Raw genomic sequence first — 15,971 nt, 5'->3', positions numbered from 1 at the left:
TGATACGTCATATACCTCGTCATCTGACTCCACCTTGTGCCTATATTTTTTTCCCATTATAATTTCTTTTTCTTACAAATTACTTTCCATTATATTTTCACTGTTCTTGTTCAGTTAAGAAAAAAATTGGGGTGGTGCTTATTTTTACTATACATTTCTAGTTTTTCCGTTTTATTCTACAGTTCTCAAGAGACAGGCTATGGGTAAGCATCTCCTTCACATTATTGTAATTACTTGTCTTATTTTCCCAATTTTGTTGTTTTTACATATTTTATTTTTTATTTTATAGCTAATTGTAATTGCTCAAGTGCTTACTACATCCCTCTGGAAGACTCGGACAGCCAGGGCAGTCCAGATTACAACCCTACTGAGGATTACAATCCTACTGAACCTGTCATGGACCCGGCCTCGGTGAGTTTTATCCAAGATGAGCCTGAGCCATCTGGACCATTGATGCAATTTATGCAGGAGAAAGGGCTCACTTATTTTAAACCTGGTCCTTCTAAAAGACTGCGCCTGGAGGCAAATAGCCCTCTTTCTTGTTCTTTTAGGCCTGTATGGCCAGAATGTAGTTCTACTCTGGCTTCGTCAGTCCCAAAGCCTGTTTGTCATGTAAGTGCTGGCACTCAGACCGATTGTTAGGTGTCTGGTGGTACCCAAACAAATTTTTCCTACAGCGCCTGTGCCACTTCTAAATCATGGCATTTCTGCATTTGTTCCCCTCACTGATCCTCCTATCGTTGTTGTTTAGCATCAGAGAAGATGTAACATTTGATTCCTTATGCATTTTATTTTGCTATTGATGCCTACCCAGGCCCCCTATATTTTTGTATTTTTATGTTGGGCCTTATACTTTGTATGTTATATTATTCACTATGTAGATGTACATACTATTTTATTTTATTGTATCTACTCTTATTAAACTTATTATTCATAAATCTAAATCTTGGTGTGATTATTGATTCCAGACTTTCATTTGAAGCTCATGTAGATAATATTACCAGGATAGCATTCTTTTACCTTAGAAATATTGCCAGGATAAGAAATTTATTGTCGCTAAACGATGCAGAAAAACTAGTTCATGCTTTTATCACCTCTAGTTTGGACTATTGTAATGCCTTACTGTCTGGTTGTTCAACTAGATGCATAAATAAGCTTCAGCTAGTCCAGAATGCAGCAGCGAGAGTCCTCACTAGAACCAGAAGATATGAGCACATCACCCCTATCTTATCTTCACTCCATTGGCTCCCTGTAAAATTTCGCATTGATTTTAAAATACTACTCTTGACATATAAAGCATTAAATGGTCTCGCGCCACAGTACCTGAGCGAACTGCTAATGTCTTACGATCCACCACGCCTACTTCGATCAAAGGATGCAGGCTGCTTGTCAGTACCACGTATTATGAAAAATACAGCTGGGGGCAGAGCTTTTTCTTACAAAGCCCCAAAATTATGGAATAGTCTTCCAAATAGTGTTCGGGACTCAGACACAGTCTCAGTGTTTAAGTCTAGGCTAAAAACCTATTTATTTAGCCAAGCATTTGTATAAATAGATTTGCCATAGGTAAAGGAGCAGATCTGGGGGACTCATGGACGTAGAGTATTATGGTGAACTGGTATGTTTGGATGCTGTCTTCCTCACTCTCATTGATCACTCAGGTTTGCTGACGGTGAGGTGATTGTTTGCTTTACATGTCAGGAAGCCCTCATGTTTGTGTTTCCTTCTGGCTCTCCCTTTTAGTTATGATGTCATAGTTAGTCCTGCCGGAGTCTCTGCTTGCACTCTACAGTTAATATACAGTCACATTATACATTGTGTGACTGTGACCATACCTAACTGCCATCTCTCCTCTTCTTCTCTTTCCCCCCCTCTTTCTTTTTCCTCTCTCCTCCTGTCCCCCCCTTTCACTTTTTCTCTCTCTCTCTGTCGAGCTACACATGTCGTTCCTGAGCTGCCAGTGATCCAGACTCCCTCTGCCCTCCGGACCTGTCTGACCCATCCTGGTGCCCCGCTTCTGGCTGAACATCTCGTCACATGGATGCCCCGTGTGTCTCTCTGGGATGCGTCTGGTGTCTGGGAATGATTCTCTCTACCTGGAAAATGGTTCTGGCCTTGACTGGTGTTGGCAACTGTTTCTCTGGGGACTTGACAGTTCGATAGTTCAGGACTGGAACTTCTTACAAGTCTACCTGGGTCTTCAATAACTACCTGGACTCCATATTAACATCAATTAACATTAGCTATTATAGCTGAACCGCCTCAAACCCTACACACTGTATAAATGCAGATCATTTACAGTGCTGCCACCCTGCCACCTAGCAGAGGTCCAGTCGAAATAATATTGCTACTGTGTTTCAACTACATTAAATAAACACCTAAAAGGAAAAACTGGTCAGTACATTTATTAATTTGAGAGTCCATATTCACAGGTGAGCAGGAGCTGCATCTGTATTATTTGTTACAACTTCATCTTAAAATTAAGTTGAACATCACCAGCTCAGGCACTCAGTGATTGCATTCAGTTTTGCGGTACGCAGAACATAAATTAGCTTAAGTGCTAATTTCACTTTGCAAGAATATGAAGCTTTTGTGGCAGTGTTAAAGCAGTTTTTCTTTTTTTTTAATTACTTATTTATTTTCTATGCAGACTCCACACACAAACACAATACATCTTAGCTCACATAAAGTCAATGATAGCCTGCCACCACTTATTTTTTTTTCTCATGATTCTTAGTATTTTGATTTTAGGCTATTTAATTTTAGTAAAAAAAGGGGTGCATGATAAAAAGTACTTAAACACATACAAACACACAAAGTACTGATACTTAGAAGCTAAAGAAGGCTTGCAACTATAACTCTTTAAATGGCACTGTAAACAGAGATCCTGAACTGGGCAGATGCCAGAACTGGACAGAGTTACGGAAAACAAAGCAGGGCTGAACAGTGAGCCAAGAGAGGGTTTCTTTGAATTTAAGTTGAGTTTAAGCATTTGTTGGGTTTAAAAGAAGCTCAAATGAATCCTAAATTTTAGGATGAATTAAAAGAAGAATAGTTATCGCCTGTTGTATCTGCTGCACCTTGATACACTTGCCGGCCAGGCCTAATCAACAGGGAGAGAAAAACACACACACATCAAAGATCTCTGTTTATTCTTAGCAAAGAGTGTGTCACAAACCATGCCAACATCAAAAAAAAAAAAACATTCATTAACATTTAGGTTATAGAGAGACCCGGAGATGGACAGGTGGTAGGAAACACATCAGCATTTTCTGGTTAACCCTCATGCTGTATTCCAGTCATATCTGACCAATTTACAAGTTTCCTCTCTTTTAAAATGTGCAGGAAATTTTATCCATTTCTCATGAGGTTCAATGGCTTTGTTCGCACATGGCATTTAAACACATAAAATACATACAATTAAAAAATATTGTTTTAACTTTTATATACTCATTGGGTTCCCTGTCAAAAATGACCGGCCATTGGAAATGAACAGGTAAAACTACAATTAGTGTATTAAACAGAGTTCAAGAACATTTCTACACTCTTTTCCCACACCTAAACATACAGGTGTCTTTAAGACACAGACACACAGAGACACAAACACACTTCTTATGCTCTTTTTTGGCTACTACGGCAACCCACACTAGAAACATATCAAAAACTAGATTTTTACCACATCTGTTGTAAACAAAATTACATCAGTGTTTTAACCAACATTGTTTCAACTTTCTTTAAGTTCTGGTATATAAAGATTTTTGATGCCTTACTCTGATATACTGCACATGAAGCTCTGAAATTATATTTGACAGAGACAGTGATCAGGAGGAGAGAGGCCAGGTTGACTGTGAGGAGGAGAGTAATCCTTGAAAAGAAAGACACTGATGAGGAAGAAGCTAAAGTTGTGGTCTCCTTTCGGTCGAAAAATAGAACCAAACCCTAACCCGATATGTTATATGCTGAGTCGATGACATCAAGTTCTGGATTCAACTTTTCTTCATGGACGCCATTGACAAACCTGGAGGGGGAAGGGGTTTATGGAAACACCTGAATAAAAGGTAGAGCAAGTTAATACTGAAACCTGCATGGATGTGTTAATTTTGTGTGGTGTCTACAGACTCTGCAACAAATCAGCATCGGGCTTATGGGATGTGGACACAGGTCAGGTAATTTCTTACACTACAATGAATTTGCAGACTGTTTATATCCTGTCACGTGTGATCTGCTTTGATGATTGCCACACAAAAGCAGCTCAAGGTCAACGAGACAAACTGGGATGTTTGGCAGCAGTGGGTGGCCCCTGTCAATCATTTACAAACCAGGTCCTGACATCACTGTTGATTAGCATCTCATCGGTTTTAGAGGACAGTGCCCATTTAAGCAATATATCCCAAACAAATTATCTAAGTATAGTATAAAGATATGGATAGCATGTGATGTAAACACATGCTATACCTGGAACATGCAAATGTACACAGGCAAGCTGGCTGACGGTGAGAAAATCAAGGGAAGTGGAAGGGTCCTAGAAATTACAATAGGGCTACTTTAAAATTCTAAATAGGTCCATACAGTGTATGGGTCAAGCATAATATTCACAATATAGTTAGGTTTTCCATGTGTACATCTGGGCTTTTTTTTATTTTTTTTTTTTATAAATAAATCATACTGGTCAGTTTTGACGGGGAACACAAAAGTTGTTATTTTAAGCTACAGCCACTTGTTTTAAAAAAGTGACTGTGGTAAACATTTCAGTGAAGTACTCTGTGATGAATAGGAAAATTGGTTAAATCTTGATATTTATTGTAGTCATAATAATATCTATGTAAATGAGTGGTAAATGAGGCCTACAGGACATACAGAGCAAATACAAGTTCAAAACATGTAATGTTTACAAGAGCTAAAGTTAATGAAAAAGATCTAATACAACATTATACATAATAACATAATAACATATGTATTACTGTAGATTTATAATGAAATAAAATGCTCTGGTCAAAAATGACCAGGAACATTATGAATGTAAGCCACAAATGAACACAACATGAGGGTTAAAAAAATGTTTTAGCAGGCACAAATGTTACCACATAAGTGAAATAAAGGGGGTTGTTTTCTTTGCATATGATCCTTCTCATCAGATTATTATACTTTACAGTATTAAAATGGGAAAGACACAAACAGCAGGGAATATCTTTTCACATGTTTCTTGTGTGTTTATGCACACTGGAGACTCATGTGTCTAAAAGGTGAATTTTTCATAGTAGGTCCCCACCATCATCTTAGTACCCAAGAAACCATCCATCTCAAGACAAAAATTTATTACAGGCCTTTAAATGACATTTGCTTATTTGAAAAACCACCCCCGATATCCCTGCAGTTTGCCTACAGGGCCGTGGATGATGCAGTGAATATGGACCTATACTACATCCTTCAATTTTTTTGAGAATATTATTTATAATAATTACAACATGCTGATGAGGGTATGATTATATTATATTTTTATTTTGATTACACCTGACACCTAAGATACAAACTGCATTATTTCTTATGGCTAAAGAGCACCCTTTATATAGCATTGTGTTTTGCTTACTTATTCCCCTAATAATATTTTGAGCAACAAAACTCTATACTACTATACCACATATAGCACCTGTACCACATTACAATTTTTTAAACATACTGTAAGAAAAATTCTTATTCATGTATTTTTTATATATGTAAAAAATCATAAAGAAACATTAATTAATGCAGAGTCTGTTTGGAATATTTTCAAAGTTATAATCAATTTAATGCACCTCCGAAACCATGGATAAAACAAAGCATAAATAAATGGATTGATCGTGGAATTAAGATAAATCATAATAATAATGCTACGAGCAGTGTTGCCCTGTACTTCAATCACATCACCCAATAGACTGTAAATAAAATACGAAAGTAAACACACCAGAAACACAGACACTAATATCCCGAGGACTTTAGCTGCTTTTCTCTCAGATTTCATCGAGTGTGAGGTGATTTTCTGTGCTTTAGGTCGTGTGTGATTATTAAGCTCTCTGATAGCAGTGGCATGTTTCTTAGCAATCACAAATACTCGGATATACAATATTATTATGACAGAAAGTGGAAATATAAATGAATGTACAAGATCAATTACAGTCCAAACCTCATTCAGAAAGAGAAAACACTCTCCAGGACACATTACAGAACTCATGAAGGTTCCATTAAAATACAGGAGTGCTACGACATACACCAGACATAAACACCAGTTAGAAAAAACCACAATGCACATTGTTCTTGTAGTAATTGTGTTTGTGTAGCAAAATGGGTCTGAGAGGGCCACATACCGGTCTACAGAAATCAAAGCAACATTATAAACCGACAGATTTGCAAGAAAAAAAGAAGTGATCATTAAACAAATGCAGTAACCCATATCAAAAATCCAGCATGACTCGATTGTCCAGATGAACACTGGAAGAATAACAAAAGCACCAATGAGGAAATCCGTCACAGCCAGAGAGAGCACGAGCATATTTGTTGCTGTGTGAAGCTGTTTAAAGTGAAATACCGAGATGATGATTAGCATATTTCCACACACTGTTAGCAGAACCACAACAGCTGAACACACGTACAGTAAGATATAAACTGCAGGAGATACAGATCTCTCTGGACAGGAGAAATGCTCACAGCGATCTGAATGGTTAAACTCTGTCAGATTCATGAATAAAGTGTCAGGTTCAAGAATTCAGATTAAAGAAACTCAAGTTGTAAATGGAGGAGTTTCTTGATTTTATAGTTAAGAAAATGATCCCACCCTCAATGTTAACTGACACTTAATAATACCTATGATAAAACCTTTTCGGAACTAAAAGTGTAGAAGTGTGTTCTTATTATTACACAAATGTAAAAAAGTTAATATCTTCACTCAGACAGAAAAGAATTGATTATTATGATTTTTTTTTTCTTTTTTCAGCAAGTTCTGGCATATTAGATTAGAATCAGTTTAGAATTTAATTGCTTTCATGTAGTCTGGACAGTTAAAAATAAAACCACTTTTAAAGGTGGTTAGAAATCAAATTTACATTAGATTGTTAAAAATTTCTCCCAGTTCAGATGCTCTACCTGCTCGAATCAGAGTCAGAATCATTATGCGCCTCTTGACCCAAAGCAAAAGGGCATTTGCTTAACAGTCTACAGTTAATATACTTTATTGTCACTTTATTGTATGTGTACAGTGTGTAGACTCGATTAGCCTTGATATATTTTTTATTATAATTTTGAAGTAATTTTTGCAAAGCAGACAAAATGTAAAATTAATAAAAAATATAAAGTGAAAGTGCACGCCCATTGTGAGCAGCTTTATTTCAGTCATAAATTTACAACCACATTCCAGTCATTTGTGGTTAAAAAATATTTAATACGGGACACAAACAGCAAAAAGCATAATGATACCTATTATGAAAAAAACCTTAAGTGCTTTGTGTGGATTCATACTACGAGTAATTTTTGTGCAGATTGTAATCAACTTTATTTTTTTTTTATATCTGCAGCATGCACTTTCACTTTTCAGAGTTTTGATTAAAAGGCAGTTGAAAGCATGCAAAAAATGCAAACATAATCCCCTAGAAATACTACAAACAGTGATATATACTTGCTAAATAAATGTTGGCTTTTAAACACTCTGCGAAACGATGATGTGAGTCTCTTGATTTCAGTATTGTAAGTGTTAGCCCCTAGAGGGCACCAAAGCGCCCAAAGACTTGTTTTTGTTTTAGTTATATTTTTTGTAATATGGGGTCCGTTCTTCGTACGTCGCTTGACACATCCGAGATGAATTGACACATCCGAGATGAATTGACACATCCGAGATGAGATCATCGTGCTAATTACAATCCGGCTAAGTCGGTTCTTCGAGCTCACCTGTTGTTGATGATTAGTTTGGCTGGATTGAATTGTCTAGGATTATTGCGCGTTCGTGCGTTGGTTTAAAAGGCGATATGCATCGACAGTAGAAACACTGATCACAACCCCTTGATTGGTTGTCAAAATGGCAAAAGAGCGAGCGCATTTTTTTTCTCAAGCAGAGCAAGCGCTTTTATTAGAAGGTTACGGGGAATTCCAAACTTTAATAAAGACTCCGGGAAACACATCAAATGCTGCAAAAGCCAGAAGAGAGGGCTGGCAAAAAGTAGCGAATAAATTAAATGCGTGAGTGTTGCCCATGTTACATGTTCTTTGATATTTTATTTAGATACTGTGTGTATGTGTGTGTATATATAATCATATTATATATATATATATATATTTATTTATATATGATATATTTATATATATATATATATATTTATTTATATATGATATATTTAATATTATAACAACTCCTATTTGTATTAATTGTATCTCTTTGTCATCTTTAATGTCAGAGCCAGCAGTGGACCCATGCGAACATGGGAACAAGTAAAAGTAAAGTACAAGAACATCTTACAAAATGGTAATCTTTAGCGTAGTTATCTAGATTTTTATTTTAAGACACTGGCAAATCAATGTGTTACATGGTTTAAAACAGCAACCAAGAAACAGGCGGAACAGAAAAAAACAGGTGGTGGTCCGGCCCCCTCTCCCTATACTCCAGCAGAAGAGCTAGCCCTGGATTTTAATAGTAAGAGACCAATTGTGGAGGGCATCCCTGGGGGTAGCACCTCCTTAGACCCACAGCCAGGGACCAGCAGCAGCACCACCTTTATTTCAGGTAATTGATTTAATTTGTATTGGAAAAGTACAGCTGCAATGATTTCTAACTACCTTAAAGTCTAAACAACAAATGTGTGTTAGTCAGTTGAACTGTCTTAAATCATAAGTAAGAATAAATTAATACTACATTTGTACATGAGCTTTGGATGACTTACAGTATAGTTCATGTAATGCTGTTTTGCCACTTATGTGCAGTTCGAAACAACACGCCCACACTTTTACCTGTCCCACAAGTGATGTCTGAAGCATGTGTAGTAAGTCAAGAATTTATTGTGTTTTTTTTTTTAAATTATACTGTAGAAAATGAGTTGTTTGCACACCTTTTTGTCATGACCTATTTGTTTCCATTGCACAGGACAGTGAAGAAACCCTGTCTGACGAGTGTCTGGAGGAATTACTTGTAAGAATGTATGATACAGGTGTATGTATCTTTGTGTATGTAATATGACGGTAATTTATTATTTGTGAGGTGCCGGAGTCTTCACCTCAGGAGAGGTCCACAGATAGGGCTCCAGAGAAGCCGATAGAAAGTGCTCCAGAAGACTCCACGCACAGAAGTGAAACTGAGGTGCCCAGTGTTATACTTGTCATTGAATTTTGTTGGGAAAGGCACATATTGAGGTGTCCCCATTTAGTTTTTCTGTTTCCATATTTGTTTTGGGTTTAGTTTTTTTTACATTTTTTTCCCCTTCACTACTGGCACAGAGTGACATCCACTCTTTGTACAGAAGAAACCTGCAGCTTAAAAATGAATACTTAGTGTTGATGAAACGGAGAGTGGAAGGACAAATTGATGTGGATAATATAAAAAAACAAAAAATAGCACTTGAGATTCAGTTGCTTCAAAAGGAACCTCACAGTAAGTGATGTGACTTTCACACATGGTACCCTACTATTGTTGACCTTGTATAACACTCTCTCTCTCTTTATGCAGGCAAAAGATGAAAGATGTGATGAATTTCAAATAAAACACAAAACTAGTAGAATATAACTATTTGTGCAGTGTTCTTTTATTTTGTAAATAATTATGTAAAATGATATTCCACAATTCTGTCCCGTGCAGCTTTTCCACTAGGTTGATCCAAGTGCACTGGCTGGAGGTCATCATCAGGATGCAACTCCACCACAGGGGTCCTCTCCTTTCTGATGGTGGCAATGTTGTGTAGCACAATACATGCAACAGTAATGTCACAGGCCCTGTCAGGTGCAACCCTCAGACTTTTCAGACACTGAAATCTTCCCTTCAGTTGCCCAAAGGTCATTTCAATGCGTGCCCTTGTCCTAGTTAGAGCTGCATTGTATGGGGCTTGTGGACCTGGGTTTGGGTCTGGGAATGGAGTCATAAAATACTGCCTGCAGGCCTAACCCCTGTCTCCAATAAGAACTCCATCGTAATCACCTGTTTTATGGGAAAAGTCCATTATGTTAGCCCCAGCTTACTGTAAGTGTACGTAAAACATTGAGTTTCACATTTTTTATTTCCCTTACCACGTTCAAATCGTTGGAACAAATGTGACTCTCTGAAAATTCTGCAGTCATGCACTGAACCAGGCCATTTGGCTTCCACATTCGTAATGTGGCACAAAGAATCGCACACCATCTTAGAAATCAGTCAAATGCATACTTAGTCAAAAACATACTTTTTCATTCCATTATGTTTAAATAGTCCTTCTATAAACTTACCTGCACATTAATACTGTGAACACCCTTTCTATTCACAAAATCCCCTTCATTGGGGCCTGGTGGGGCCTTGATAGGAATGTGGGTGCAGTCTATGGCACCAATCACATTAGGAAAGCCTGGGGACACACTCTATACTTATTGGAATGATCTTAATTGCATTATTTTTATCAACAATATCTATACCGTGCCTGCAATGGCAAAAAACTTTTGTTTTACAGCCTGGGGTCTTAAGTGGCTTGGGAATAACACATATACCCTCACAAACTTTTTGAGTGCCAAGTAAACTTTGTGAATGGCACGGCAGACAGCACTTTTCGCCACGTTCTCTGCGTCTCGAACGGTGTAAAGGAAAGTGCCACTCGCAAATATATATATGGATGTATTTAAACACACACACACACATACATATATATATATTTACGAGATACTTTTCTTTTCCCACATGAGTCACCCCGCCGAGGGTTAAATCCTGTTTACCTGAAATAAACCTGCTCCCGAGCAGGTTCAAGCTTACGGATATGTTGCTATGACAACAAATGCTAAAAGCGCATCGAAGAACCAAACAATCCAAGATCAGGACAAATCCACAACAATCAAATCCGGCTAACTGAGTTAGCGACGTACGAAGAACGGACCCATGGTGAGTTAGGAACTTCATGTCCCAGACTGCACCTCGGTCAGGTAAAGAAAGCGCCCACCTGAACCGAGGCAAGTAATTAAAGGGATAATTATAAATAGCCTGTCTTTAGTTCTGTTTGGCGTCTAGCTTTTGTTATTGTTATTAAAGCTCTGTTGTGTTAGGTTTTTCCAGGGGCTCTGATAAAAGAGCTCTTTGATTTGTGTTTTTACTATAATAAAAGTATAATTTTTGGAACCAACATCTTGCCTCCTGCAGTTATGCCACATTCACACACAGGATTCATGACACATATTATATTATATTATATTATATATTTTTGCTGTGTATTTTATTTAATTAATTTATTGTTTCGTGCATAGTTTCAGAATTTCATGTCTGAAACCATGCTTTATTTTTGGATTCTCCTCGACGGCAGGGTCACAAGAACCAGGCTCCATGTAAAATTTGAAGAGCTGTGGAAGCTCAGATAGTAAGCTCGTGGCTGTCCATGCTGCGGCGATGAAAGGCACCTTACATTTGCCCCTTTGAAGTCCCTGGTGCTCATTCCTTTGCCTCGTGTGCATGACGATTTTCCGCATTTAGCGTTCACCTTACACTCTCTGCTAAGCAAACTCGAACAGTGTAACAGACCCCGGGCACCCCGCTGTGTTTTATAGTAAAAGGACCGGGATCCATTACCGGAGATAGCTCACCAGCTCACCGATATTTATAAAAATGCTTGGCTAAATAAATGGGTTTTTAGCCTAGACTTAAACACTGAGACTGTGTCTGAGTCCCGAACACTATTTGGAAGACTATTCCATACCTTTGGGGCTTTGTAAGAAAAAGCTCTGCCCCTAGCTGTAGTTTTCATAATACATGGTACTGACAAGCAGCCTGGATCCTTTGATCGAAGTAGGCATGGATGATGCTCTTGTAACCAAGAAAACCCCAGAACCAGCCAGAGCTCAGACATTCAGGTAATGAGGAAGGTAATACGCTCCTGCATGTTGCCTGACATGTACTATCACCCCGGACTCGAATGACTGACTGTCCAGGACCACCACTAGAATGGGAGTGGGTTAAATAGCATGCCCGATTTCTGCACCAGACCTACATTGATAAGGTCACCAGCTGCCCCGAGTCTACGAACGCTTTTGGATGGGTTGCTTTGGGCCCCTCCCAGGTAGGAACAGCCCTGGTTGCCGAGGGCCTGACCCTTGGGTCATTCTATGGCCACCACTCTGCTTGACCTTTTGGCTTATTCTGTGACAGCACCCCTGAATAAGCTGACCGGACCTGCCGCAACTGAAGCAGCCCAGACAAAACCCAGGGTACCCTGGTAAGATTTGTGAAAAAAGTTACATAGTTACATAAACATAATCTTCCCAAAGAGCATAATTTACATGACACATTTTTAAAATATTTTAGTTTTTTTATGTTTCTGTATTAAAATTGCATTGTGTTTTATTTATTTTATTTTTGTTTTTTGTCTTTTAAATTCAGAAATAATTTATTATTACAACAAAAAGAAAAGGTTATGTATGGTTTCAAGGATGTAATAAATGTCTTTGGAGGAGAACTTGTCTGGTCATTGTCGTTATTTATAAATGTAACTTTAAAATCAAATTTGTTAGTTTTATCTAAAGCAAAACAATTTTAACAAGCGTACTATTTAAATTAATCACAATTTACTATTTTTACTAACTTTTAACTACATTTTATATTTATTCATATATACATTCATATTAAGATTAAAAAGTCAGAAAACATTGAATTGGATTATAATCCGCATAAATGAACGTTTTTGGCTTTTAGGTAAGTGATTTTTTTCATTTGAGTAAATGACCGTTTATTTTTGGGGTAAAACTCATAAAATTAGGCTTGTATTAAATCATGCTTTTAACCTAAAAAAAATATATATATATATATATATATATATATATATATATATATATATATATATAAATTTATTAATAAAAATTACATGAATGTAAAAACTAAACTTTAAAACTGTTACATTTTAGATGTAAAATGATTAGGTTGTTATGAAGTAGAAAAAGTTGTATTGGTCAATTTGCTTTGCTTTGCAAATATAAAATCTAAATAAAACCTTAAATAACTAAATAAAACTGTAAAATTTGATTTGAGTGAAAATTTAAAAAATGCAGCAATAAATACATATTAGCAAATATATACATATATTTTTTGTCGGACTTTTTGTCCAACAGTTTTCTATTGGTTTGTCGATGACTAAGACCATGGCTCCAAAAGCTGAACACTATTGCCACAAAGTCAGTTTTTTTACTGGATTTTTAGTTAGGTATTAGTATCAATTATTATATATCAACTATTTAGTGAAATAACCTGTTATGTGCACAGGGAGGGTTATAATTGTTAAGATAATAATTCATGTAATAAATGAACTATTATTTTAGGCTGCTAAAGCAATGCTGCTTCCCTTCATGTTTATACAGTAATCCATATTTTTTGTTTTCTCATTTGATTATAAATCATTGAAAACCAAATGTTGGTATTAAAGTACAGCAAACAATATTAACAAGAGGTAAAAAAATACAGTAAATAAATATATAAATAAACACGAATAGTATTTATGAAATAACATTAATCAGTGCGGAGTCTGTCTGGAACATTTGCAGAGTTATAATTATTTGAAAAGATTTCCTAAACCATGGGTAAAAAAGAGCATATACAATTGGATTAATTGTAGAGTTAAGATAAAGCATGATCAATACATTCTGAAATATTCCTAACTGTAGTTCAATAACTCCACCTAACAAACTAAAAATAAAATATGGAAGTAAACACACCAGAAACACAGACACTAAAATGCTGAGGACTTTAGCTGCTTTTCTCTCAGATTTCATTGAGTGTGAGGTGATTTTCTTTGTTTTAGGCCGTGTGTGATTATTAAGCTCTCTGATAGCAGTGGCATGTTTTTTAGCAATCACAAAAATCAGAGTATACAATATGATTATTGCAGAAAGTGGAAATATAAATGACACTACAAGATCAATTACTGGCCAAAATTCATTTAGAATAATAAAACATTCTCCAGGACACATTGCAGAAGTTTTCAAGAAATTTCCATCGAAATAATAAACTGCTGTGGTATACCCCAGACACACACACCAGTTTCCTATAACCATGTTGCGCATCATTTTTGTAGAGACTGAGTTTGAGTATAAAAATGGGTTTGAAAGAGCCAAATACCGATCAACAGAGATTAGAACAACATTATAGATAGATACAATTAATAAAACAGCAGCAATTAACCACACCCCAAAGATCCAGCATGACTCAATTGTCCAGATCAACGTTGGTGGCATCAGTAAAATACCAACAAGTAAATCTGACACAGCCAGAGAAAGTATGAGCATATTAGTAGGTGTGTGAAGCTGCTTGAAGTGCAAAACAGAGATGATGACCAGCAAATTTCCACACACTGTTAGTAGAACCACAGCAGCTGAACCCATGTACAAAAAAATATAAACTGCAGGAGATACAGATCTCTCTGGACAGGAGTAATACATACAATGATCAGACTGGTTTAACTCTGTAAGGTTCATATAAACAGAGTTCCTTAAACACCAAATGTAAAATTGGATGCCAACAATGTAAATCTGTAATGGCAATGACTCATGACTCAAGCAGCTCTGTGTCTTTATAGTTAAATGTGAAATGGATCACACCCCCAAGTTTGGGTGACAGCAATTTACAGTAGTTTAACTCAATCAAAAGCTGCAAAATCAATCCTTTCTGGATGTTTGTGCATTGCATTCCAGCAAATAAACATCAATACAAAGTGTGTATACTGTATTTTATATATATATATATATATATATATATATATATAGTGGTGTGAAAAACTATTTGCCCCCTTCCTGATTTCTTATTCTTTTGCATGTTTGTCACACAAAATGTTTCTGATCATCAAACACATTTAACTATTAGTCAAAGATAACACAAGTAAACACAAAATGCAGTTTTTAAATGATGGTTTTTATTATTTAGGGAGGAAAAAAATCCAAACCTACAAGCCCTGTGTGAAAAAGTAATTGCCCCCTGAACCTAATAACTGGTTGGGCCACCCTTAGCAGCAATAACTGCAATCAAGCGTTTGCGATAACTTGCAACAAGTCTTTTACAGCGCTCTGGAGGAATTTTGGCCCACTCATCTTTGCAGAATTGTTGTCAGCTTTGAGGGTTTTCTAGCATGAACCGCCTTTTTAAGGTCATGCCACAACATCTCAATAGGATTCAGGTCAGGACTTTGACTAGGCCACTCCAAAGTCTTCATTTTGTTTTTCTTCAACCATTCAGAGGTGGATTTGCTGGTGTGTTTTGGATCATTGTCCTGCTGCAGCACCCAAGATCGCTTCAGCTTGAGTTGACGAACAGATGGCCGGACATTCTCCTTCAGGATTTTTTGGTAGACAGTAGAATTCATGGTTCCATCTATCACAGCAAGCCTTCCAGGTCCTGAAGCAGCAAAACAACCCCAGACCATCACACTACCACCACCATATTTTACTGTTGGTATGATGTTCTTTTTCTGAAATGCTGTGTTACATTTACGCCAGATGTAACAGGACACGCACCTTCCAAATTTTTTAGCAAAATTCGTCTCAATTTTTTTTAGCAAAATTGAGACGAGCCTTAATGTTCTTTTTGCTTAAAAGTGGTTTGCGCCTTGGAAATCTGCCATGCAGGCCGTTTTTGCCCAGTCTCTTTCTTATGGTGGAGTCGTGAACACTGACCTTAATTGAGGCAAGTGAGGCCTGCAGTTCTTTAGATGTCAAGGTTTGGATTTTTGTTCTCCCTAAATAATAAAAACCATCATTCAAAAACTGCATTTTGTGTTTACTTGTGTTATCTTTGACTAATAGTTAAATGTGTTTGA

The 15,971-nt window shown here is 36.8% G+C and overlaps 1 protein-coding gene across 1 annotated transcript; it reads right to left on the bottom strand.

Moving 5' to 3' along the window:
* Positions 1-5,722: 5,722 nt before the first annotated feature.
* Positions 5,723-6,715, bottom strand: LOC128541467 (trace amine-associated receptor 13c-like). Its single transcript, XM_053511899.1, has one exon. The coding sequence runs from the start codon at positions 6,713-6,715 to the stop codon at positions 5,723-5,725; it is 993 nt and encodes a 330-aa protein (XP_053367874.1).
* Positions 6,716-15,971: the final 9,256 nt, after the last annotated feature.

The sequence above is a fragment of the Clarias gariepinus genome, chromosome 2 (assembly GCF_024256425.1).
Source record: "Clarias gariepinus isolate MV-2021 ecotype Netherlands chromosome 2, CGAR_prim_01v2, whole genome shotgun sequence".
Taxonomy (NCBI): Eukaryota; Metazoa; Chordata; class Actinopteri; order Siluriformes; family Clariidae; genus Clarias; species Clarias gariepinus.
Note: the sequence above shows the minus strand (reverse complement) of the source record. Positions and strands in the feature narration are given on the sequence as shown.